This window comes from Thalassophryne amazonica, chromosome 12 (assembly GCF_902500255.1).
Source record: "Thalassophryne amazonica chromosome 12, fThaAma1.1, whole genome shotgun sequence".
Classification (NCBI taxonomy): Eukaryota; Metazoa; Chordata; class Actinopteri; order Batrachoidiformes; family Batrachoididae; genus Thalassophryne; species Thalassophryne amazonica.
Window position 1 is genome coordinate 62,506,584 of NC_047114.1, and position 25,641 is coordinate 62,532,224.

General features: G+C 39.7%; 2 protein-coding genes across 3 annotated transcripts in view; both read right to left on the bottom strand.

Annotated features, from left to right (window-relative positions):
- mbd3a (methyl-CpG binding domain protein 3a) overlaps positions 1-8,255 on the bottom strand; it is a 62,488-nt gene extending 54,233 nt beyond the window's left edge. The window contains exon 1 of the mRNA XM_034183316.1: positions 8,117-8,255. Within this exon, the coding sequence (XP_034039207.1) occupies positions 8,117-8,130 (14 nt within the window). The 5' untranslated portion in view covers positions 8,131-8,255. The remainder of the gene's footprint in view (positions 1-8,116) is intronic.
- Positions 8,256-9,171: 916 nt separating this feature from the next.
- Positions 9,172-23,799, bottom strand: LOC117522453 (cytochrome b-c1 complex subunit 10). Of its 2 annotated transcripts, none has more exons than XM_034183862.1 (3): positions 23,744-23,799; positions 13,960-14,093; positions 9,172-9,396 (listed from the first exon to the last, which is right to left on the bottom strand). In XM_034183862.1, exons 1-2 carry the CDS (start codon positions 23,782-23,784, stop codon positions 13,973-13,975), a joined length of 162 nt encoding a protein of 53 aa, XP_034039753.1. In that variant the 5' UTR covers positions 23,785-23,799; the 3' UTR covers positions 9,172-9,396; positions 13,960-13,972. The 2 variants fall into 2 exon arrangements, with proteins under 2 accessions (XP_034039753.1, XP_034039752.1); XM_034183861.1 differs by having other exon boundaries at positions 9,172-9,411.
- Positions 23,800-25,641: the final 1,842 nt, after the last annotated feature.

The window sequence follows — 25,641 nt, forward strand, 5'->3', positions numbered from 1 at the left end:
TAATACCTATGGCATGCTCTAATCTCTGTAATAAAATTTTATGGTCAACAGTATCAAAAGCAGCACTGAGGTCTAACAGAACAAGCACAGAGATGAGTCCACTGTCTGAGGCCATAAGAAGATCATTTGTAACCTTCACTAATATACCCTGGCAGATTATTTTTTTTGGCCATTTTTCAGAGAATATGAACAATAACACAAAAACCTTTGGTTGGGTGAAGCCATTTATTGGCGAAGAGTGAGGAAAAGCCACCAAGACACCCAGACAACCCAGAAGTTATAGGCTTACGTGGCTGTGACTGGAGAAATTATGCAGTGCAAGCTTTGCATTTTGTATCACCAGTTATCCATCTTCATGATGAAGTGGTATAGAGGAGGATTTTCTTAAAAAGAAGACCTGAAAGTTTAGCTACAAATTGCCAGAAGGTACAGCTAAGATGCAAGCCTGGATTTGATCTGTTTTGGTGAAATAAAATCCTTCTCTGCTCTACTCCACTATGAAGCTAAGAGTAGTGATACAAAATGCAAAGCTTGCACTGTGCACAATTTCTCCAATCACAGCCACATAAGCCCATAACTTCTCCTGGGTTGTCTGGGTGTCTTGGTGGCTTTCCTCACTCTTCTCCTTTTGCACAGTCACTCAGTCTGTTTACAAATGGGCTACTACTAATAACGGCCGTTCTTTTATTTCTCAGGGAGTGTGAGACAAGTAGGCTCAAGCAGTCAAAATTCCTGATTCACATTATATAGTTGGCTGTCTGAAACACAAGGACCAATGGTCAATGACCAGTGGGATATGTTTTCAGACTCCCCTTGAATAAAGATCATCATGCCGCCTGCCTGGGTCATGGTTATCAACTGCACTGGAAGACCAATGCTATGTATTTAAAAACATATTAAAGTGTCATAATACAGATTTCTTTCATTGTCTTTACAACTATTGAAATTTCCTTGCATTAACAGTCTTGGAAGATCTATAAGACCACTCTCAAAAGAGTAAACATTACAACCTTATGACCCAGTCACACAGCACACGACGATTCCTCAACGAAGGGAAAAAGTAAAAAAAAAAAAAAGTCACTATTCGTTGAGAAAAGGTGAACGAAAGAGCTTTATCACCAAACAGCCTGCAAAGCAAGAGCACAAAAGGAGCGAAAGAGGAACTTAACAAAACAGAAGCTAACGATCTTGACGCTTTAAATGAAACGCAACTGGAGCCACAGCTGGAGCAGTGTGTGTCTGCATCTCTGAGTTCCAGGACTCAGCGCTGGGACAGAGCTCATAGCGCCTGAGTCCTGGAGAAACTGCAAACAGAAGCTGTGGAGATCTGTGTGCACATCAATGGACCACCTGCTTTGGTTCCTCGTCCAGAACAAAAGAGGGATCATCTCCTTCATCATCAGAGTCCTCACTGTCTGTCGACATGCTGCGCGCGCCGTCTTGCTCCAATTAAAAAAAAAAAACCCTCTGGTGTGCCGTGGTCACTGCTGTATCACTGTATTCCTTTAAGCCATATATATTGATTTATAACAGAAAACTGTGCATTGACTCACATGTGCGGTTATTTCAACCAGCTGCAGCTGATCCACAACGTGAATTCTGCCTTCCAGAACAGCTCTTTATATAATCATTTTAATTATCGAGCTGTTGCCACATGTACATGAGGGCTGGATTGTCATTCCAACACTCATATTGTTATATTTAATAAAAATAATAAGCGCACGCAGCAGGTGCTGCGTGGCTTATTATTGTAATTTCTGATGGTACATGAACACAGCAGCAGCCTCAGCGCTCACAAACTGGCTTCTGTACCGTGTGAAAACATTCAGCCGGTCGAACGAAGTCAAACTAAACAATAACGTTACAAAAACTAAACAAACGATGAAAGAATGTCAAGAACGACAGCAAAACGAGACACGGACGAACTGAGGTTTTTGTTGCCCTTCTTTAAAATTTTTCAACAGTTTAAAAATCCTGATGAAGCGCCAGCTGCAGGAACGAAGCTGCGTGAAGGTTAAACAATGCCAACGAAAGTCAACAAAAGTCCAGATTTCTTGTTTCGTCAGGGCTTCGTTGCCCTTCGTTAAGTGCTGTGTGACTGGGCCATTACTAATGTAAAGGTCACTAACATTTCAAGCTGCTTTACAGGTCACAGCTCCATCAAATGCATTCAATGTTCTCTTATTCTCCCCAAAAATAATTAAAACTTCAAAAGAAGGCCAACTGAGGAACAAATACCAGTTTCTTGTCATCAAGGCTGGAAAATTCAACACTGGGTCATTGAAAATAAAGCGTGTAGAGGGGGCAGCCTATCAGAATACATGGGCTGCCAAAGCTGATCCCGGACTCAATTCAGAGGTTTCACTGTCGTCCTGCCAAATCTGGCTGGTTGTTACAAAGTTTATTGTTTATCTTCTTGGCCTTAGTTGTCTGCAGAGGCATACTGGGTTTAGCTGTGCTATGGTAAGCAAACCCTCCTTAAACAACACCTTCACATCTCGTATGTGTGGTCAGTCTTACTGGGATATCAATAAACTTTCTGCCCACTGGGGGTGTTGTGAACAAGCAAAAGTAAAGCAGTCATATATTACTAAAACGATGGGCAACTGTATGGTAATTAAAATCAGAGCAAAACCTAGTCATAGTTTAGCCCACCATCAAAAAGTTGCTGTAACTGTAATTCCATTACTGCAGACTTGCCAAGTCCATGTTATGAGCATTTATTCATAATGACGGTGTTGCTGGTCTGTTCAGGTGTATCCAAAAATACAACATTCTTAAGGCCCTGTCACACCATGACAATTTAGCCAGCGTATGCCAACCCACAGTATTAATGCGGGCATATGTCTAATAAATTATGCAGCTGTCAGACCTTGATGATTTTGCCATTGTATGCTGACAGCCCAGTTTCCACCGCGTGGTCCGGGTCGGTACTCCACAGTGCAGTGTGGGTCGGAACAGTTAAGTCTGGCTTGGTTTGCGTTTTTACCGCCAGCAAAACACTTTTGTTTGGCAGGTGGAACACTTAAATATTGATGAGCACGTTATTGAATGTGTGTACGCTGATGCATGGATTCACCCCCTCCACATGGAGGCAAAACAGAGTAATTTAAAATTATTTTATTTTTGTCAAGTCACACCTGATTTTTTTTAAAGTGGCATTTTACAGCTCTTGATTGGCTGAGCCAGGAAGAGTTACAAAAGATGCAGGGCAGGTGCCCTCCAGGAACAGGGATGGTGACTCCTGCTTTAAACGCTACGTTGATAGATGTATTTTATAACTTAAAAACGGGAGCGATGCTAACGCGTTAGCATGTCTATGGCATTTTCAATGTTAAAAGTTAGCATTTAGCAATTGCAGCCGTCATCACGTTCGGGTGCATTTGTTTTCAAATTGTAATATTCCTTAAATTTATTTTTGCTTATATATTAATAATCTAATGATTATTATATACAATTTTAGAGAAAGAGACAAAAAGAACCTGAATAGAAACACAACAGAAAATATATAATAGCAACTAACATAAATAAATAAATACATACAGAAATAAATGTTTCCTGTGAACACCTAGTGACTCTTAACACCTCCATTTCATCCCTGTCTTATTTAAGTTTAATGACAGTTTGTTTCGGTCAAACCATATTTTTAGTTTAATTTCTTCAGTGATTTCCTCTAGAACTTTCTGCCAAACTAGAAAACTGCTGCATCCTTGTAAGAGCAGAATACTACTGGAATGAATTTGAATAAGTTTTTTTTTTTTCTCACCTAAATGGATGCTGCACTCACTCCAGTTTATTGTCTGGAATAGTCCCAGATTGCATTTCAGAGCTTCTAGAATTCAAACATTTTCGTGCAGGTGGTGTTGGGGGCTAATTTTGGGTTTCAGCTTTTTTTGTTTTTCACCACTTTCATCCCTGAATATGAGTCGTGATTCACTTTTGTGCGGATTAAAGTTACTAACTGGGACTCCTGTCTCGTTGCGAGAAAGAAACGAGAACTGTCCTCCGTTCTGTTCACACAGCTCCAAATGTTGCGCGGCTCTCTGACAAGTCAAGATAGAACGATAGAATTCAGTCTGAATAATTTCAAAGCGAAACACAGTTTTGTTTATTTTTATTTATGTCCAGAGATCAAGGATACAGTGACTAATTTCATATTTATTTACTTTAAGACTCAAGGAAATACATAGAAAACGTGTAAAGCCTACTTTTAGTACAAAATTCACGAGGTATCGATAAGGGAATCGATAAGGAATTGGATCGATAAGCAGAATCGATAATGGCATCGATATTGATAAAACCTTATCAATACCCATCCCTATTCTGGATCATCTGTAATTTTTTTCTGTCATATTTATTCTAGCCACATTAGGTGCAAAACATATTAGACGTCATTGTGAAACTAATATTAGTAAGATTTCAGACAGGTAATTTTTGCCATGTGAAATTGTGAGTCAAGTGTTCTGAATCAAAATGCATTCATTTCTTGGGTTTCCTCCTTTGACGGTCTGGTTGCAAAAAAAAGTCTGAAAGTTTTGGGAAAAGGGATTTCAAAAGACATGGTTTTTTTCTTCTTTTTTTGAGGACTGGTCAGGGCGAGGCATACCAAGTTAAGGCCCAGTCACACGGCACTTAACGAAGGGCAACAAAACCCAAACGAAACAAGAAATCTGGACTTTTGTTGACATTGTTTAACCTTCACGCAGCTTCGTTCCTGCAGCAGGCGCTTTGTCAGGATTTTTAAACTGTCGAAAAATTTTAACGAATGCCGCCGAAAACCTTAATTCGCCGTATTTCATTTTGCTGTCGTTCTTGATGTTTTTTTTTTTAAAATCTTTGCTTAGTTTGTGTAACCTTAGCGTTTAGTTTGATTTAGTTCAACTAGCTGAATGTTATCACACAGTGCAGAAACTGGTTTGTGAGTGCTCCTGCTGCTGTTACGTTCAGGTACCATCGGAAACTACAGGGCAAACTCAGCCTGTTTGCTTGGGTTTTTTTTTATCTGGGTGGGGGGGTCAGCTTCACTGGACTCAGGCACCTTATATAGGGCAGAATTAATCTTTTGTGTGGATACAATGAATTCTTTTACCAAAAATAAAATGAAACCACGCTCCTGCTACAAGCAACTGCTGAATTTGAAACAACAAAATAGTCGTGTAATTTCCGATGGTACTTGAACGCAGCTTCAGCAGCAGCCATCACCTCCTGCATGCGCTTATTATTTATAACAATATGAGTGTAGAAATGACAATCCAGTCCTTCTGTACATGTGGCAAAAGGTAGATGATTCAGATGATTATATAAAGAGCTGTTCTGGAAGGGAGAATTCACGTTGTGGATCAGCTGCAGCTGAATGAAATAACCGAACATGGGGAGTCAATGCACAGTGTTCACACGGACTGATCAATTTACTGCTCAGACATATTCAATCATCTTTACACTTATATTTATTCCCCCTTTTGACAGTTTTCTGTTTAAATCAATATATATGGCTTAGTAACGTAATACAGCAAAATAGCAACCACCACGGCAAACCAATGTTTTTTTTTGTTGTTTTTTTAATTGGAGCAAGACAGAGTGCACAGTGTGCAGTCAGTCTGGACCAGATAGTGAGGATATAATGAGGAGATGATCCCTCTTTTGTTCCGGACGAGGAACCAGAGCAGGTTGATCCACCGACATGCGCACAGATTTTCACAGAGCGTCCAATCACGCGCTTCTGTTTGCAGTTTCTACAGGACTCAGGCGCTATGAGCTCCATCCCAGCGCCGAGCCCCGGAACACAGAGATGCAGGCACACACTGCTCCAGCAGTGGCTCCAGGCGTATTTCATTTAAAGTGAGGAGATCAAGGTTAGCTTCGGTTTCGTTTTGTTCCTCTTTCATTCCTTTTGCACTCTTAATTCACAGGTTATTCGGTGATAAAGCTCGTTCGATGACCTTTTCTCAACGATTTGTGACTTTTTTACCTTTTTCCCGTTGTTCAGGAATCATCATATGCCGTGTGATTGGGCCGTAATGTGACACTTCACAGTAAAGACAACCTTCATATCATGGTTCATAATGTTAACAGACTTACTGGATAGAGAACAGACAGCCGTTTTAAGTTGTATAGTCTTGAAGGAGACATGTTACCAGACAGGTGTTTATCAAGTGCCTCAGCCACTGAGTGAGACCATGTTCCACCCCCACCAGGTGTCAAAACTGCCAACAACATGGACATGTAGGACTATCTTTTGGGCTCAACAGTACTGTGTGCGGTGACCACTCCCTCCTGTGGTCTGTGAGGTGATGATGTGGCACTTAAACTGTTGCAACCACAGAGCTGTGTGGCAAACCTGTGTGGTAAACTCACAGCTGAGGTTCAACAGGACAAATCAGCACAAGCAATCTTGTATGCAGAGGCTGTAAGGAAGGTGGCAAAACCAGTACTGACGTTAACACCAGTGACATCAAGGGGCAACAGAGCTCAACAGTTAAGGCCCACTTTTTAAGGGCTCTGGAAGTAAAAATACCGAACATTTTCACTAAAATTTCAGGAAATCCTTATATAAATGATTTTAATCCCTGAACCAAGGCAATCAGCTATGAGATGAGTCATGACCATAAAGATTTAGAAATAAATACAAAAAGGGCAAAGGTATAAAACTGTACATAATTACTTTAAGTAAGAAAGAACTAGGCTACTCATTCCACAATGCACTGCAAATCCAACCTTTTCATTCATATTCTCATTTTCATTATTGTAGTGTTTATATGGTTTATAATAAAATATATACAGACTATGTTGTGTGTATAGTAAAATATAACCTAGTTATCATATAGTGTTTCATTCCTGACTGCAATCGCCATTTGCGTTTACCTAACAGCAGCAACACATTTCTGGTCACAACCAAGTTACATACCACATCTCCTGCGGCAAATATGGTCATTTAGTGAGAGAGTGAATTACAGCCACCCACGACAAAGAATGCCAAAACTAACAAATGAGGGAAATAGACTTAAAATAATTTACACACAAACACACCAAGTGTTCTGCTCTGTAAGGTGAGCCACCAAGCTGCTCACTTTGGTAGCATTTTCCATGTCACATTAACTGAGGGCACCAGCAGCTAAATAACTATTTACCCTGTGGTTCACGGGGTTAAAAAAAAAAAAAAAAAAATTACCTAGCAACAGCAATGCTGCAATTTCAATTTAGGATTGTGGGTAGTGTAGTTCTTTTTGATGATATTGGAAATAAAACAGGTTTTTGTTTAAATAAGGCGGTGCTGCCATCTAGTCCAGATATTGACCTTCGTATCCCGCATGAGGGTATACAGGACACCCATTGGTCCCGCGTTTGTGTGGGTCCGGGCATGCCCCCGGACCCCCGCTAGTTATGCTTTGTGGCATGGGTGTCCCATGTTGGTAAATTCAAATGTTGGCAGGTATAAGGTGACTGTTACACAGGTGTAACAGTCACCTTATCATACCTGTAGGGTGTAGCCTACCCCGTTGCGCCACATTGAAGCTCTTACCGAGTCTATTTTGGATGGTTAAAACTTTTTAGCTATTAGTCTAATTCCCTATGGATAACAGAGGGTTTTCATGTGACCTATCAGTCACATGACTGAAAACCCTGTAGGGAGTTTTACTTTGAGAATCGCACTGCTTAGCTCTATACAGCTGAACCCCAGAGAGACGTGATTGTTGACAGTGTGTGTACACACTGACAAGTCCAGTTTTATTCCCATTATGGTATATGTTATTAACTGTTCAACCCAGACACAGATTTCAAAGAAAATTGAGATGAGCTGAACGGATTGGTTATGTGGAGTGGGGAAACACCGTTGGTGGCGCTAAAGGACCTTTTGTTGGTTTGTCGCCCACCATAAACCCCAAAAGAAGAAAACAAACGTGTAAACAATGAAATTAAGCTAATCTAGCTAGCAAAAAGATCACAACCGAACCAGCCTATCAAATGTTTTTAGTTTAACACGCTAAACTAAAAATGAAAAGACTGCATTTAGCGCACATAAAACATTATCTACCTAAATAAAAAAAAATGCGCGTACGCGCATGCGTTTCGCCAACCGGGGAAAAGAAGAAACTTCTAATTGTAAACTCTGTCCCACCTTTTTCTTTCCATGTTTCCGATATCCTCGAGTGCTTTTTACCTTTGACTCCCAGCAACAAACAAAAATGTAAACGCACAGCAAAGAAAGTGTGCCGCTCAAACACCGCACTGCTGCCTCCACCTGATGAATCCGCCGATTGCATTATCATGAGCACCGATATCCATCCGCCGCATGCATATAAACTAGTCCCAAAATGTTTTTGAACAATCTGAATTTATTTTTAGTTTATTAACCTACAAAACTTTGCATTGGAAAATTGGATCATCTTTCATGCCACGGAAAACAATTCAAGAAAATCTTACTAGATATATGGAACAACGAAAGGGCAACAGCAACTAGTTAACTCGTTTTCCACTCCCGCCAACCCTCCAAAAAACAAAACTCCCTCCCTCTCTATATGTATATATAGAGTATCTGTAAAGTATTCACAGCACTTCACTTATTCCATATTTTATCTTCTGCTCCTTATGCAGGTCCACTTTGGATCTCCTGTGGTGACCCCGAGTGAAAAGAAGGGAGCAACCGAAGGGACTTTATCTTCTGTTCCTTTCGGCTGCTTCCATTGGGAGTCACCACAGCATTTCTCTCACCCTGTCCTCTGTAACTTCCTCTGACACACCAACTACCTGCCTGTCCTCCCTCAACACATATTACCATAAACCTCCTCTTTGACCTCCATACTCGGCATCCTACTCCCTATATACCCTGGGTCCCTTCTCTGCACATGTCAACCATCTCAATCGTACCTTTCTGACTTTGTCTCCAAACAGTCCCACCCGAGCTGTTCCTCTGATTTGTTCATTCCTGATCCTGTCCACTCTCATCACTCCCAAAGACAATCACATCTTCTTCAGCTCTGCCTCCTGTCTTTTGTTAGTGCCAACCCCCTCCCACAGTTAAACCCAATTCAATTCGTAATGACCACAACACTGGTTAAGACATTTTTTTTTTTATTTGTTTTACACTTCAAAACAGACCTGAAGTACAGATTTGTCTAATTTGTAAATCATATTTGTTCCACAACACACAGAACTGTTAATTACAACAGATAATTTGGGGATGGCATGGGAGAAAACAAGTAATACATATAACATGAAATTCCATTTATGAATAAATGTGAATTTATAAATTCCTGCCATTCTGTGGTTGAGGAGCCAAAAACCCAGCGCATTCCAGAGGATGTTGGAAAGTTCAACGATGATGTGCCCAGTAGTCTGAGACGCAGCTGGACCACAGTGAGCGAGAGTGGCTGCTGCACGTCTTGGCTGGTCATCTTTTTGCAACAATAAAGACTGATATGACAGGAAGAAAAGATTGGAAAGAATAATTAACTTTTCTGTAAACAAAGTCAAAGATCAACTGAGTGAACATCAAAAAAGAAAAGAAAAAAAAAACTGGATAAACATACAATACTGTGAAACTGAAGCACTTCAGTGTGGGGTTGACATTTTTCATCCTGGGCTCTATTTTTAGATGTTTTGGGGTTCATCTTTTCACTATGGACAAAAACATTTTAGGAGTGGTACTGATTTAGGACACAAAGTGCAGATGAGAACTTTTCTGTTAAGACTAATTCTCTCATCAGCAACTGACTTGTAAAGAGATAAATATATACACACACAGAGAGAGAGAGAGTGATGTAAACACGCACTTTTACTACCTCTTCCTCGTTGTTGTGGAGGATCATGTCTATCTTTTATGACAATCTTTCTACAAATATTGATAATAATAATCGCTTGTTGTGTGGTTAAGTGTTTAATTCTTCCAACGCATCACATAAGTGCTCTGGTATTTCCATCAAGTGAAATATTTGTGTGATTTAATTTTGTATGCTAACGGCTTTAGCCCTTTTACTAACTATCAGAAGCTTGAGGTTAGGGCCAGTAAATCCACAATTACTGAGGAAATAAGCCCATCATAATTTTTAATAACACAAAAGCAAACAGGTATGAAAACCAACTCAGATATTGGGGTGTTCAGGCTTCACTGATCCTGCCCAGGCTACGCAAGGGAAAAAAAAGAAAAAAAAAAAAAAAAAAAGAAAAATTCTAGTATTATCTTCCTTAAACGCAAACTGAGAAAAAATCTCTACAACTTGATAGAAATTAATTAAAAATATAAAAGCTGCATAAGTAATGGAATGTTTGGTGTAATACATGTAAATAATCAGTTTAGTTGGCAATTTTCTTCAGACAAGCCAGGGGATGGATACATGAACATTTCTAAGTCACTGAATATGTCTCAGATTTTATTTACATCAATTATGAAGAAATATAAACAGTGTGGAACTCTACGGTAAATCTGTGTGGAGCAGACAGTTCCCAAAAACTGAGTGACTGTGCAAGAAGGAGAAGAGTGAGGAAAACCACCAAGACACCCAGACAACCCAGAAGAAGTTATAGGCTTCCATAGTTCTCACTAGCAATGTAATAGTCTGTTATGCTGCTGCCTGAAAAAATTGCACTACAATTGGGCCGTACATTGTTTGAGGGTATGCAGTGGGAAAATGATAATTTCTTTACGTCGACTGCAAACCCACTTCGCAGCGAGCCGTCCAAAACCGTTGTTTTTTTCCCCCCAAAATGAGACGTCCTCCATTCTTTATGAATTACATTGCTCTTGACGTGCAGCTGACTGCGAGACCACAGCTTAGGGACAGTCAACAAATTACCACAGTGAAGACAACATGATTAGCATCTTGAAACAAAGCTTATTAAATGCATTTACTTGTAGTGCCTCAATACACATGTACTGTGATGAGACTGTCAGCCCAAGGCTGAGGTTTGAAGTAATTTATATTTTCAGACTGGGAAACAGGCTTTTTCATTATGAAGAGGGTCAAGACCCCCTTCCGAAACAGACTGAAAGAAGAAACCCTGCACAACCTCCTTATGATTTCTACTGAAGGAGATGTGGCAGAAACATTCAGCTCGGACTCAGCTTGCAACAACTGGGCTAAGATGAATAAAAGAGGAACTAACGTTACTGCCTGAGCATTCTTTAATCAAATTTATGACAGAAATGTAATTGTTTTAGTTTGAATAAATGTTGTTGTGAGCTCATGATTTGGGTGTTATTGTGACGTTAAGTACCTGATTGTCCAATATTTTGTAAACATGGTATGCAAAAGGTATAAATGTCACGGTCTAATTAAGTTAATTCCAGAGCTATTTCATACAACCCCTGGCAAAAATTATGGAATCGCCGGCCTCGGAGGATGTTCATTCAGTTGTTTAATTTTGTAGAAAAAAAGCAGATCACAGACATGACACAAAACTAAAGTCATTTCAAATGGCAACTTTCTGGCTTTAAGAAACACTACAAGAAATCAGGAAAAAAAAATTGTGGCAGTCAGTAACGGTTACTTTTTTAGACCAACCAGAGGGAAAAAAATATGGAATCACTCAATTCTGAGGAAAAAATTATGGAATCATGAAAAACAAAAGAATGCTCCAACACATCACTAGTATTTTGTTGCACCACCTCTGGCTTTTATAACAGCTTGCAGTCTCTGAGGCATGGACTTAATGAGTGACAAACAGTACTCTTCATCAATCTGGCTCCAACTTTCTCTGATTGCTGTTGCCAGATCAGCTTTGCAGGTTGGAGCCTTGTCATGGACCATTTTCTTCAACATCCACCAAAGATTTTCAATTGGATTAAGATCCGGACTATTTGCAGGCCATGACATTGACCCTATGTGTCTTTTTGCAAGGAATGTTTTCACAGTTTTTGCTCTATGGCAAGATGCATTATCATCTTGAAAAATGATTTCATCATCCCCAAACATCCTTTCAATTGATGGGATAAGAAAAGTGTCCAAAATATCAACATAAACTTGTGCATTTATTGATGATGTAATGACAGCCATCTCCCCAGTGCCTTTACCTGACATGCAGCCCCATATCATCAATGGCTGTGGAAATTTACATGTTCTCTTCAGGCAGTCATCTTTATAAATCTCATTGGAACGGCACCAAACAAAAGTTCCAGCATCATCACCTTGCCCAATGCAGATTCAAGATTCATCACTGAATATGACTTTCATCCAGTCATCCACGGTCCACGATTGCTTTTCCTTAGCCCATTGTAACCTTGTTTTTTTTCTGTTTAGGTGTTAATGATGGCTTTTGTTTAGCTTTTCTGTATGTAAATCTCATTTCCTTTAGGCGGTTTCTTACAGTTCGGTCACAGACGTTGACTCCAGTTTCTTCCCATTCATTCCTCATTTGTTTTGTTGTGCATTTTCAATTTTTGAGACATACTGCTTAAGTTTTCTGTCTTGACGCTTTGATGTCTTCCTTGGTTTACCAGTATGTTTGCCTTTAACAACCTTCCCATGTTGTTTGTATTTGGTCCAGAGTTTAGACACAGCTGACTGTGAACAACCAACATCTTTTGCAACATTGTGTGATGATTTACCCTCTTTTAAGAGGGTGATAATCCTCTCCTTTGTTTCAATTGACATTGAAATGTAGTTCCATTAAACCCCTCGCATGTGGGACCGGAGTCATTTCCCTGATTAAAATCACTGTTAAGTGCTTTAAGCCCCTTTCACAGCGGGCCTGCTTCGAGTTGCGTCATGCGGCATCATGCCGATGCCAAGTTGATGCAGCCTAACGCCACAATGCCGTGAGGGACGTAAAGGGCGATGCGAAACGGATGCCAAAAATTACACGTTTAATTTTTTTCTGCCTTGAGCACAGGATGCAGAAAGGAAGTATTTTTCACGCAAGATGAAGCAACTTAATGGTACTTAATGTGGCTGGATGCCACACCCACACAATATAACGTTACCCGATGCTAATTTATGATTCCTACTGTGTTCCATTGTTGCCGAGCTATAAATCACACAGGATTATTGAACTTTTTATACCAATGCCGTAAAACTATACCACTCAAACAGCACATGTGAACAATTTAAAGAAAAAAAAAATGTTCATTACAGCCTGCGGCTGCAGACATCTCCTGCACTCACCTCCCCAAGTCCTCTCACGAATGTGTTAAATAAAGTCCATTCTACTCACAGACAGACTGCCAGCAACAGGACATGTCTACATCTAGTATACTCTTCACGGAGGACATCTCCATGTCTACTCACAGACGGTTTGCGCGCGCGAACCGTCTGTAACTCCTCGCGCTCAACTCCTCAAGTTCTCTCACGACTGTGTTACATAAAATCCATAAATCCTGCTCACAGACAGATTGCCAGAGACAGGACATCTCCACGCACACTCACGGATGGTTTGTGCGTGCATGCGCGTGAACGCAGCTGCAGCTCCGCGGTTACAGGAAGAATGATAAATTTCAACAGAAATCAGAGCGCACACCTGCTCATTACAGTCTGGCTGCAGCTCCTCTGCACTCTCACCTCCTGCTGCGCACAACTGACGTAGACATTCCTGCATTATTAGATACGCAGCTAATGCATCTTGAAGCAGGCCCGGTATGAAAGGGGCTTTAGCCATCTGCATCAGATGGAAAAAAGCTATAGAACACATTTTCAATTTTAATTCATTTAAAAGTTATTTTTAACGTTGCCGACATTTTGATTTACGAAAACGCCCCCAAAATTGGGACCTGTGTATCAGAGTCTCTTTTTCCCCAAATAATGGACTTGTATGGACTTAGTGGCATCACCAAACAGGAAAAGGGTTAAGGTAAGATGCTGCGTGTATAAGGAGTCATTTTATGCAACCTTTATTTGCATTTAAAGATGTATGTTGTATGATCATTCTGCTTGAAAAATGTAACAGTTCAAACCAAATCACTGAAAGCTCAATAAAAAGATGGAGGAATGCAGAAACAGCATTTCCTCAACATTCACTGACCATACTAACCTGAATTTGATGATTAGTCATCCTTTTTAAATTTTCCACGGATGTAGGGAACATAATCCAAAACCAGCCGCCAATCTGTGAAATGGATCACTGTCACACCGAGAGCTGCACCCCAAACAGCCATATTTGGGGTCCTGCACAGTAGAAAAAAGAATTAGCTTTTTTTGTAAACACCATAATGAAATTAAAGAAAACTTGTCCGTTTGTAATTCTTATGTATATACTCATATGCTGCATGCGCACACACACTTCCTAATGTAGACAGTATTAAAAAGAAAAGAAAATATTCATTGTGGAATGTCACTCACTCACTCATTCATCTCTAACTGCTTACTGCAATTAAGGGTCACAGGGGGCTGGAGCCTATCCCAGCAGTCATATGGCATGAGGGTACAACCCTGGACAGGACGCCAGTCTGTCGCAGGATAACATATAGACAAACAAACACATTCACACCCACCTACAGGTAATTTAAAGTAGTGTGCTTAGATAGAGAGAATGGTGTCAACTTAGAACATGACAGCATTTTGGTTCCAACTGCACTGAACTACTGAATGAATCTTTAATGTTTTCAACATTTTTTTAAAATCATTTAACCACATACAACACATCCAGGTACAGGTGCTATCAAAATAAATATAAAAATAGTTAAGCTACCAAATTTACAATTTATGATGATTTACTTAATTCATTTAAAGCCTGATTTATGCAGCTGCAGCTCTGTAACTCCGTGTCATGCAATGACGTGCCACATGCGTGACAGTTTTGTCTCTGGATTATACTTTATTCTGGACTAATTTGAACCTCAACAAGCTTTTCTTTCTACAATCATCACCTCCAAATCAAAGGTAAACTGTACATTTTCCTCTTTTAGCGACTTCATGCTGTAACGTTGCAGACTTTTCTGATCCATTTGTAATCGCATTGTAAAAACTGTTATAATATGGTGGGAGACAAAGGACTGAAATCAGAAAAGTGTCAAATCATAGCTGTTTGTGTCTGATTTAACAGGTGCACGTCAGGCTTCAGGTCCCAGTCTGAGCACGGTTTGAACAACATAAATGGCTAGGCTTTTAATCAGGGAAATGACTCCGGTCCCACATGCGAGGGGTTTAATGGAACTACATTGCGATCGGATGGAACATTTTATCCGAGGTGAGTGAAAATCTGTTGTACAAAATCTGTTATATACCGTGTTTATTACAGTAGTGTTCAGAATAATAGTAGTGCTATGTGACTAAAAAGATTAATCCAGGTTTTGAGTATATTTCTTACTGTTACATGGGAAACAAGGTACCAGTAGATTCAGTAGATTCTCACAAATCCAACAAGACCAAGCATTCATGATATGCACAATCTTAAGGCTATGAAATTGGGCTATTAGTAAAAAAAAAAGAAAAAAGTAGAAAGGGGGGTCTTCACAATAATAGTAGCATCTGCTGTTGACACTACAGACTCAAAACTACAACCCCTGGCAAAAATTATGGAATCACCGGCCTCGGAGGATGCTCATTCAGTTGTTTAATTTTGTAGAAAAAAAGCAGATCACAGACATGACACAAAACTAAAGTCATTTCAAATGGCAACTTTCTGGTTTTAACGAACACTATAAGAAATCAAGAAAAAAAAATTGTGGCAGTCAGTAACGGTTACTTTTTTAGACCAAGCAGAGGGAAAAAATTATGGACTCACTCAATTCTGAGGAATAAATTATGGAATCACCCTGCAAATTTTCATCCCCAAAATTAACACCTGCGTCAAATCAGATCTGCTCATTAGTCTGCATCTAAAAAAGGAGTGATCACACCTTGGAGAGCTGTTGCACCAAGTGGACTGACATGAATCATGGCTCCAACACAAGAGATGTTAATTGAAACAAAGGAGAGGATTATCAAACTCTTAAAAGAGGGTAAATCATCACACAATGTTGCAAAAGATGTTGGTTGTTCACAGTCAGCTGTGTCTAAACTCTGGACCAAATACAAACAACATGGGAAGGTTGTTAAAGGCAAACATACTGGTAGACCAAGGAAGACATCAAAGCATCAAGACAGAAAACTTAAAGCAATATGTCTCAAAAATCAAAAACGCACAACAAAACAAATGAGGAACGAATGGGAGGAAACTGGAGTCAACGTCTGTGACCGAACTGTAAGAAACAGCCTAAAGGAAATGGGATTTACATACAGAAAAGCTAAACGAAAGCCATCATTAACACCTAAACAGAAAAAAACAAGGTTACAATGGGCTAAGGAAAAGCAATTGTGGACTGTGGATGACTGGATGAAAGTCATATTCAGTGATGAATCTCGAATCTGCATTGGGAAAGGTGATGATGCTGGAACTTTTGTTTGATGCCGTTCCAATGAGATTTATAAAGATGACTGCCTGAAGAGAACATGTAAATTTCCACAGTCATTGATGATATGGGGCTGCATGTCAGGTAAAGGCACTGGGGAGATGGCTGTCATTAAATCATCAATAAATGCACAAGTTTACGTTGATATTTTGGACACTTTTCTTATCCCATCAACTGAAAGGATGTTTGGGGATGATGAAATCATTTTTCAAGATGATAATGCATCTTGCCAGAGCAAAAACTGTGAAAACATTCCTTGCAAAAAGACACATAGGGTCAATGTCATGGCCTGTAAATAGTCCGGATCTTAATCCAATTGAAAATCTTTGGTGGAAGTTGAAGAAAATGGTCCATGACAAGGCTCCAACCTGCAAAGCTGATCTGGCAACAGCAATCAGAGAAAGTTGGAGCCAGATTGATGAAGAGTACTGTTTGTCACTCATTAAGTCCATGCCTCAGAGACTGCAAGCTGTTATAAAAGTCAGAGGTGGTGCAACAAAATACTAGTGATGTGTTGGAGAGTTCTTTTGTTTTTCATGATTCCATAATTTTTTCCTGACTGCCACAATTTTTTTTTCCTGATTTCTTATAGTGTTTTTTTAAAGCCAGAAATTTGCCATTTGAAATGACTTTAGTTTTGTGTCATGTCTGTGATCTGCTTTTTTTCTACAAAATTAAACAACTGAATGAACATCCTCCGAGGCCGGTGATTCCATAATTATTGCCAGGGGTTGTATGTTCAAACTGATTTTTTAGCAATCCTGTGAATCACTAAACTAGTATTTAGTTGTATAACCACAGTTTTTCATGATTTCTTCACATCTGCGAGGTATTAATTTTGCTGGTTTGGAACCAAGATTTTGCTGGTTTACTAGTGTGCTTGGGGTCATTGTCTTGTTGAAACACCCATTTCAAGGGCATGTCCTCTTCAGCATAAGGCAACATGACCTCTTCAAGTATTTTGACATATCCAAACTGATCCATGATACCTGGTATGCGATATATAGGGCCAACACCATAGTAGGAGAAACATGCCCATATCATGTTGCTTGCACCACCATGCTTCACTGTCTTCACTGTGAACTGTGGCTTGAATTCAGAGTTTGGGGGTCGTCTCACAAACTGTCTGCGGCCCTTGGACCCAAAAAGAACAATTTTACTCTCATCAGTCCACAAAATATTCCTCCATTTCTCTTTAGGCCAGTCGATGTGTTCTTTGACAAATTGTAACCTCTTCTGCACGTCTTTTATTTAACAGAGGGACTTTGCGAGGGATTCTTGCAAATAAATTAGCTTCACACAGGCGTCTTCTAACTGTCACAGCACTTACAGGTAACTCCAGACTGTCTTTGATCATCCTGGAGCTGATCAATGGGTGATCCTTTGCCATTTTGGTTATTCTTCTATCTATTTTGATGGTTGTTTTCCATTTTCTTCCACATGTCTCTGGTTTTTTTGTCCATATTAAAGCATTGGAGGTCATTGTAAATGAACAGCCTATAATTTTTTGCACCTGCGTATACGTTTTCCCCTCTCCAATCAACCTTTTAATCAAACTACGCTGTTCTTCTGAACAATGTCTTGAACATCCCATTTTCCTCAGGCTTTTAAAGAGAAAAGCATGTTCAACAGGTGCTGGCTTCATCCTTAAATAGAGGACACCTGATTCACACCTGTTTGTGCCACAAAATTGACGAACTCAGTGACTGAATGCCACACTACTATTATTGTGAACAATCCCTTTTCGACTTTTTTTTACTAATAGCCCAATTTCATAGCCTTAAGAGTGTGCATATCATGAATGCTTGGTCTTGTTGGATTTGTGAGAATCTACTGGTACCTTGTTTCCCATGTAACAATAAGGAATATACTCAAAACCTGGATTAATCTTTTTAGTCACATAGCACTACTATTATTCTGAACACTACTGTACATGGAAAATAATACAAAAACTTTGGGACTTTTTTGTCCGGTCACTGCAAATATCTGGTTTATACGATGATGGTTTAGGTGAACTTTACTGTACATGGGACTGAACAATAAAAATTTACCTGTCAAAGCTTTGTAGATACAGTAATTTCCATCCCACACGGTTGACTTTATTTTCCCAAATTTTTCTTCTGTCCGGATCTGAAGGGAATCTGTACATCTTGAAGCCCTTGTGTCTATTTGTGCCTCCAAATGCACAACAACCTGGCATTTTCAGTGAATAAATAAATAAAATAGCTGGATTTACATACAGAGAGATTAGCAGCAAACACTATTTTGAACCCAAGGTGGCACTATGAGTCACGTCACGTGACCGAGTTTTTTCGACTCATCATGTTGCCACTCTATCTAGGTACATTAATTTAAAGTTTCCAATCCACCTTACCTGCATGAGTTTGGATGTGGGAGGAAGCTGGAGCACTCAGAGGGAACCCACACAAACAAAAGAAGAACATGCAAACTCCACACAGAAAGACCACAGGTGGGAATCGATCCCATGACCTTCTTGCTGTAAGGCAACCGTGCTAACCACTAAGCCACTGTGATGCTCATTATGGAATTAACCTCAGGTAATTATGTTATCTTCATTAAAATGAGCTGCAATTTTGCAACACATTTAAAAAATAAACTAATGTAACAGATTAATATCACTTTCAGCAGATGGAATCAGTTATTCAATGAAATCACCTGGTGGAGTGGACGGTTGCAAAGAAAAGCTGCACCGTCTTGGGGCTTTTTTACAATCAGGGTACATAAGTGGATTTTAAAGATAAAGCTTCATTTAATGACAAGGTGGGAATGACCAACAAAGTTTAGCTTGCCATACATGGGTAACTAGTACTACTGGTCTATCAGCAGCAATGATCATTTGGTTTGATTATCCCCATTTGTTTACCAGCAGAACTCTAATTATACCAGTTTTTAATCAAAATATCTGTGTCATTTCCATGATGTCTAATTTTGATGGGCTGCCAGAACTATTATTTATTTAGTAGGTAACCACTAAATGGACTAAGTTCCCTATCAACGCCTACTGTATAACAATTTAACTCCCATGATCATTGCTCAGTGGGGAAGCAACCTGAAACAGGCATTCAAAAATAAAGAGGCTTGTCTGTCAAAAATGTCCTCTCTGGAAATAGAGTGCATTTCAAACTCAGGCAGTGTTATGTGAATAGTAATTTTTTTGTTTGAAAGAGGTAATCGCTATGTGTGATGCCACAAAAGATGTGTAGTTAATTCGCTCAAATGTCTAATATTGGGGTGTAACTCTCTGTCTGTCAAAAACTGTCCTCTCCAGAAATGCTTATATTCCATCACTATTTGAGGATGTGGAAACAATAGCAATTGTATACTCTGGCTACATACTTGCCATCAACTGTTTTTAGTAGATCGTATATATGAGTAGATTGCACTAGTTTTAGTTTGTATAATTTACACAATTATTGCGTATGCACATGTGACCTAAATATGGTATCCGCTGCTGTGGATGTATCAGCTGTACATGGCCTGAGAGACTTTCCAGCCAGTAGTGCCGAGTTTGCATTTCGGGGAATGTGTTTATTTTTTGACAATCAGGAATCCCCCTATTTGATGATGTAGTTGAAATTAGAGCCCGACCGATCTGGATTTTTTGAGGCCGATGCCGATAATGATATTTGGATGAAAAAAGTGCCGATAATCGATAAATCGGCTGATTTGCAGATAGCCGATAAATCAGCCGATATTTTTTTTCTTTAAATGAATATAATGTTCTTTTTTGGACCCTTAACCAAAAGGTATGAGCTAAAAGCTGAAGATTTGTCCTCATATTGATTATCTTTATAACAGAGAAGAATTTTCAAGTTCAAAAAATGCAATTGGAGCAGTTAGGGGGCTATTCAAACGGGCCAACTAGTAAGATATAACTCCTGAAAATGATCTTTGCCATATCACGTGAGGTAAATCTGCCCTATGATTGGATTTTGGAAAACCATGTGACGGAGAACCAATTCCGATTGGACAATCACATTGCGCACGTCATCACACATCTTCTATGAGGAGTACCAAGATGGTCGATGGTGGATCGAAAGTCCGCGGAGTTAACTTTTCAGCAAAAAAAAAAAAAAAAAAGAGGAAGTTTGTATCTCATATCATTAAAAAGTTATTTCCAATTTAGTAAAGCTTGGTCCAAGCCGTTGTATACGACGGCATCGGCCCCAGTGGGTTAATGGGGAACGGCAGTAATTCCCAGAATCCTTCCGGACGACCGGTGAATCTGAATGTTTCAACCTCTTAGCAGTAAATGAAAGTTTTTCATGCTAGAAATAAGGTCTACACAACGTGGGCTTAATAAAAAGCGTGACCGACGCAATGAAGCACATTTGACACATTACTACATAAACTGAGTTGAACTGAAACGGGAGAAATGTGGGATGAATGTAATCGCAAAGTTATTACAAACAACATCCTTATAAACTTACTTGTATGCTTTTGTCAGCCGATCAGTGCAGTGTGACGGCGAACTACGGGGGCCAGTGATGAACACATTTAAGCAGGGGCGTAAGCAGCTCTCAGTTGAATGGAGTCAGAGCTCCATCTACTGGACAAACGGTGCAAGGACATTTTACATTGCCGACACAAACATTATTTCAGTAACTGTTCTGTTTATGAGAAATTATCGGCGTTCTATCAGCAAAATTTCAGCCGATAGTGAGTACTTTGAAAAGGGCTTATATTGGCTGATATATCGGTCGGGCTCTAGTTGAAATCCCCCCCTGCAACCTCATTTTCGAATGGCATTCCTGTGACGAGTAGAAGTTAGGAAATTCCGTGATTGAAAAATTGTGTTGAAAAAGTCAAAGAAGTTCGCCTTGAAGGCGAGTAAGATCAGTTTACAAGTCATATAGAACATTTAATTTGTGTTAATTACATACCTTTCTGTGAAGTTTGGTGGTGACTGAAGCCTTCGCATGCATATTTTTATGATCTGCAAAACTAATGTGGAGTTTGCAAGACGGCAGATCTGGCAAAATTTGCGTTTTTCTTTTTTAACCTTGGAAACTACTGTCAGAAAACAGTGTTTATGCGGCAGATCATTGCAAATCACACATTTCAATGAGATAATAAATAGGTTTGACAGAGTACCATCATTTTGATATGTAAATAAGACACCGGTCACTGCTTTATGGTATTTGTCCCTTAAAACTCACAGATGTAAATTACCAAGATTTTTCCACCTTCAAATGCTCATAACTTTCTTCATATTTAACATAGAACAAATATTTAACACCATTGTGAAGGGGTCCATAAACTCTTTTGCAACCACAATTTCTGTTACAATTCCTTTAACTTTAATTTTTTTGTCACGTAACTATGTACTTGTTATTTTAAAGCTTGAAATAAATACACTCAACAAAAATCTAAACGCAACACTTTTGGTTTTGCTCCCATTTTGTATGAGATGAACTTAAAGATCTAAAACTTTTTCCACATACACAATATCACCATTTCCCTCAAATATTGTTCACAAACCAATCTAAATCTGTGATAGTGAGCACTTCTCCTTTGCTGAGATAATCCATCCCACCTCACAGGTGTGCCATATCAAGATGCTGATTAGACACCATGATTAGTGCACAGGTGTGCCTTAGACTGCCCACAATAAAAGGCCACTCTGAAAGGTGCAGTTTTGTTTTATTGGGGGGGGGGGGGGGGGGGGGGGGGAATACCAGTCAGTATCAGGTGTAACCACCATTTGCCTCATGCTGTGCAACACATCTCCTTCGCATGGAGTTGATCAGATTGTCAATTGTGGCCTGTGGAATGTTGGTCCACTCCTCTTCAATGGCTGTGCGAAGTTGCTGGATATTGGCAGGAACTGGTACACACTGTCATATACGCCGGTCCAAAGCAAGCAAACATGCTCAATGGGTGACATGTCTGGTGAGTATGCCGGCCATGCAAGAACTGGGACATTTTCAGCTTCCAAGAATTGTGTACAGATCCTTGCAACATGAGGTGATGTTATTGGATGTATGGCACAACAATGGGCCTCAGGATCTCGTCACGGTATCTCTGTGCATTCAAAATGCCATCAATAAAATGCACCTGTGTTCTTCGTCCATAACAGACGCCTGCCCATACCATAACCCCACCGCCACCATGGGCCACTCGATCCACAACATTGACATCAGAAAACCGCTCACCCACACAACGCCACACACGCTGTCTGCCATCTGCCCTGGACAGTGTGAATCGGGATTCATCCGTGAAGAGAACACCTCTCCAACGTGAAAAACGCCAGCGAATGTGAGCATTTGCCCACTCAAGTCGGTTACAAAGATGAACTGGAGTCAGGTCGAGACCCCGATGAGGACGACGAGCATGCAGATGAGCTTCCCTGACACGGTTTATGACAGTTTGTGCAGAAATTCTTTGGTTATGCAAACCGATTGTTTCAGCAGCTGTCCGAGTGGCTGGTCTCAGATGATCTTGGCGGTGAACATGCTGGATGTGGAGGTCCTGGGCTGGTGTGGTTACACGTGGTGTGCAGTTGTGAGGCTGGTTGGATGTACTGCCAAATTCTCTGAAACACCTTTGGAGACGGCTTATGGTAGAGAAATGAACATTCAATACACGAGCAACAGCTCTGGTTGACATTCCTGCTGTCAGCATGCCAACTGCACGCTCCCTCAAATCTTGCGACATCTGTGGCATTGTGCTGTGTGATGAAACTGCACCTTCAGAGTGGCTTTTTATTGTGGGCAGTCTAAGGCACACCTGTGCACTAATCATGGTGTCTAATCAGCATCTTGATATGGCACACCTGTGAGGTGGGATGGATTATCTCAGCAATGGAGAAGTGCTCACTATCACAGATTTAGACTGGTTTGTGAACAATATTTGAGGGAAATGGTGATATTGTGTGTGTGGAAAAAGTTTTAGATCTTTGAGTTCATCTCATACAAAATGGGAGCAAAACCAAAAGTGTGGCGTTTATATTTTTGAGTGTATATATGCAAACAACTTGAAGGCCTAAAACTTTGGGCATTTAAGTACTCCAGTCAGCAGTTAGATATGAATGAATAATTTGACGAAAGTAACCACTTTGATGTTTTTGGTGACAGTAACATACTTGTGTACCCTGACTGTGAAACAGCCCCTTGGCCCTTTCTTGAATCAGTTTGAGACCACTGGAATAATCCTTACAAGTACTTCCCCTCATTGCACAAAGAGCAATGACCTAATAAATAAAATGCGCCAGTTTCATTTTAAATAATGTCGTTGTCTAGGAAATGCGATAAAGAGAGAAACTAAAGTTGAGTGTATTTGAGTTCCCACAGTCGTGACCTCAGCTAAGCTAATGCTAGTGAGGCGAAGGACGCGTCGAAGAAAACACCCAAACCGATTCTATTCATGCCTTTAAGTCCTGATACAACACAAAGCATTCCTTACCATGCTTTGGCAAAGAGCTTTAATCTTCTGCTGACAATCATTTTCGTTGTATTACCCCTTCAGTCGTACACTTCGTAAAGACAACTGCGCATGGGCATATCCTGCTTCCTCTTCTTCTTCTGTCAAATTGTAAACCAGGTTTGAACTCCATATCACCACCTACTGCATTAGAGTAGGTACAACGCCTGGCAAACCGTCTGGAATCGCCACACCTGGATGTTATTTCCAGATTTACCCATATTCACATTCTGACTCATTGAAATCTAAATCTGTACATACGAACTGCATTGATAGTGTATCTGGAGAGAAGAACATTGCTAAGAAATGGAAAACACATTATGAAAGGATAATTCATTATTAATTTTTCTGAGGGAGTCCGTTTTAGCAAATGTCGATGAACACTGACTGCAAAGCTTCTGCTGTATCTGACATAAATACTGTAAAAGCCTATAGATGATTTGACAAAGAAAAAGAATAACAAAGCCACTGGGTCAGATGGATTAACTAGTGAAGTTCTAATATGTACTAATTTTAAGGTCCGTATACTGTTTGACTCATTGATGGAATATGTTATTTTACCTATTTTTAAGTACAAGTGTGCTGATTTGGCTGAAATAAATAATTACTGCCCAGTGGCTATAGCAAATGTAATCTCAAAATTATTTGAAGGTATATTGTTGAAGAGAATCAAGGATTATTTATGGACAAATGATAATTGTTAGGTTTCAAACCAGGCTATTCCACCAATAAAGCAGCACACTTGTTACATGAGTTCATTGATATTTACAGAAACCCCTCCACAACTCTTTGTTACTTTACTGGATGCTAGTGAGGTTTTTGATTTGATAAATTACTGGATGTTATTCAGGAAAATGTTAAATTGAGGAGGAACACAGGAATGCTGGAGCTCTGGCAGTGACCATCGGCTTCTTGGTAACCTCCCTGACTAAGTCCCTTCTCCCCCAATCACTCAGTTTAGATGGCTGGCCAGCGCTAGGACGAGTCCTGGTGAATCCAAACTTCTTCTATTTACAGATGATGGAGGCCTCTGTGCTCATTGGGACCTTCAAAGCAGCAGAAACTTTTCTCTACCCTTCCCTAGATTTGTGCCTCAAGACAATCCTGTCTTGGAGGTCTACAGACAATTCTTTTAACTTCATGCTTGGTTTGTGCTCTGAGATGCACTGTCAACTGTGGGACATTATATGTAGACAGGTGTGTGCCTTTCTAAATCATGTCCAATCAACTGAATTTACCCCAGGTGGACTCCAATTAAGCTGTAGAAACATCTCAACAATGATCAGTGGAAACAGGATGCACCTGAAGTAACCTTTGAGCTTCATGGCAAAGGCTGTGAATTCCTATGTACATGTGATTTCTTAGTTAGTTTATATATATATATAAAAAATAGTAAAAATGTAAACAAACAAACAAAAAACCATTGTCATTATGGGGTATTACGTTTAGAATTTTGAGGGAAAAATGGATTTCATCCATTTTGGAATAAGACTGTAACACAAAATGTGGAAAAAGTGAAGTGCTGTGAATACTTTTCGGATGCGCCGTAGCTTGAAAAGAACAAAAATGCATTTGTGGAAAGCATAATTTGTTGGAACACTCCAGTGTATGGAAGTTGTTCTGCTGAGGTGCTAGTGACCTTCCGTGGGGTTTTGAATATCAGAATTACTAACTTTTTAATGTTATTTTATTTCTTTGTACGTATGTATATTCATGTTGATTGTTTTATTTATTTTTCCTATACTTCTGTGAACCTTGGGTCTGAAATAAACTAATTAAATTGAACACCTTAAAGAAAATAAACTGAACATCTTTAACTCATGGCATTATGGAATCACCTTGTAATTTCTTTTTCTACAGCAAATATTAGCACAAATCTA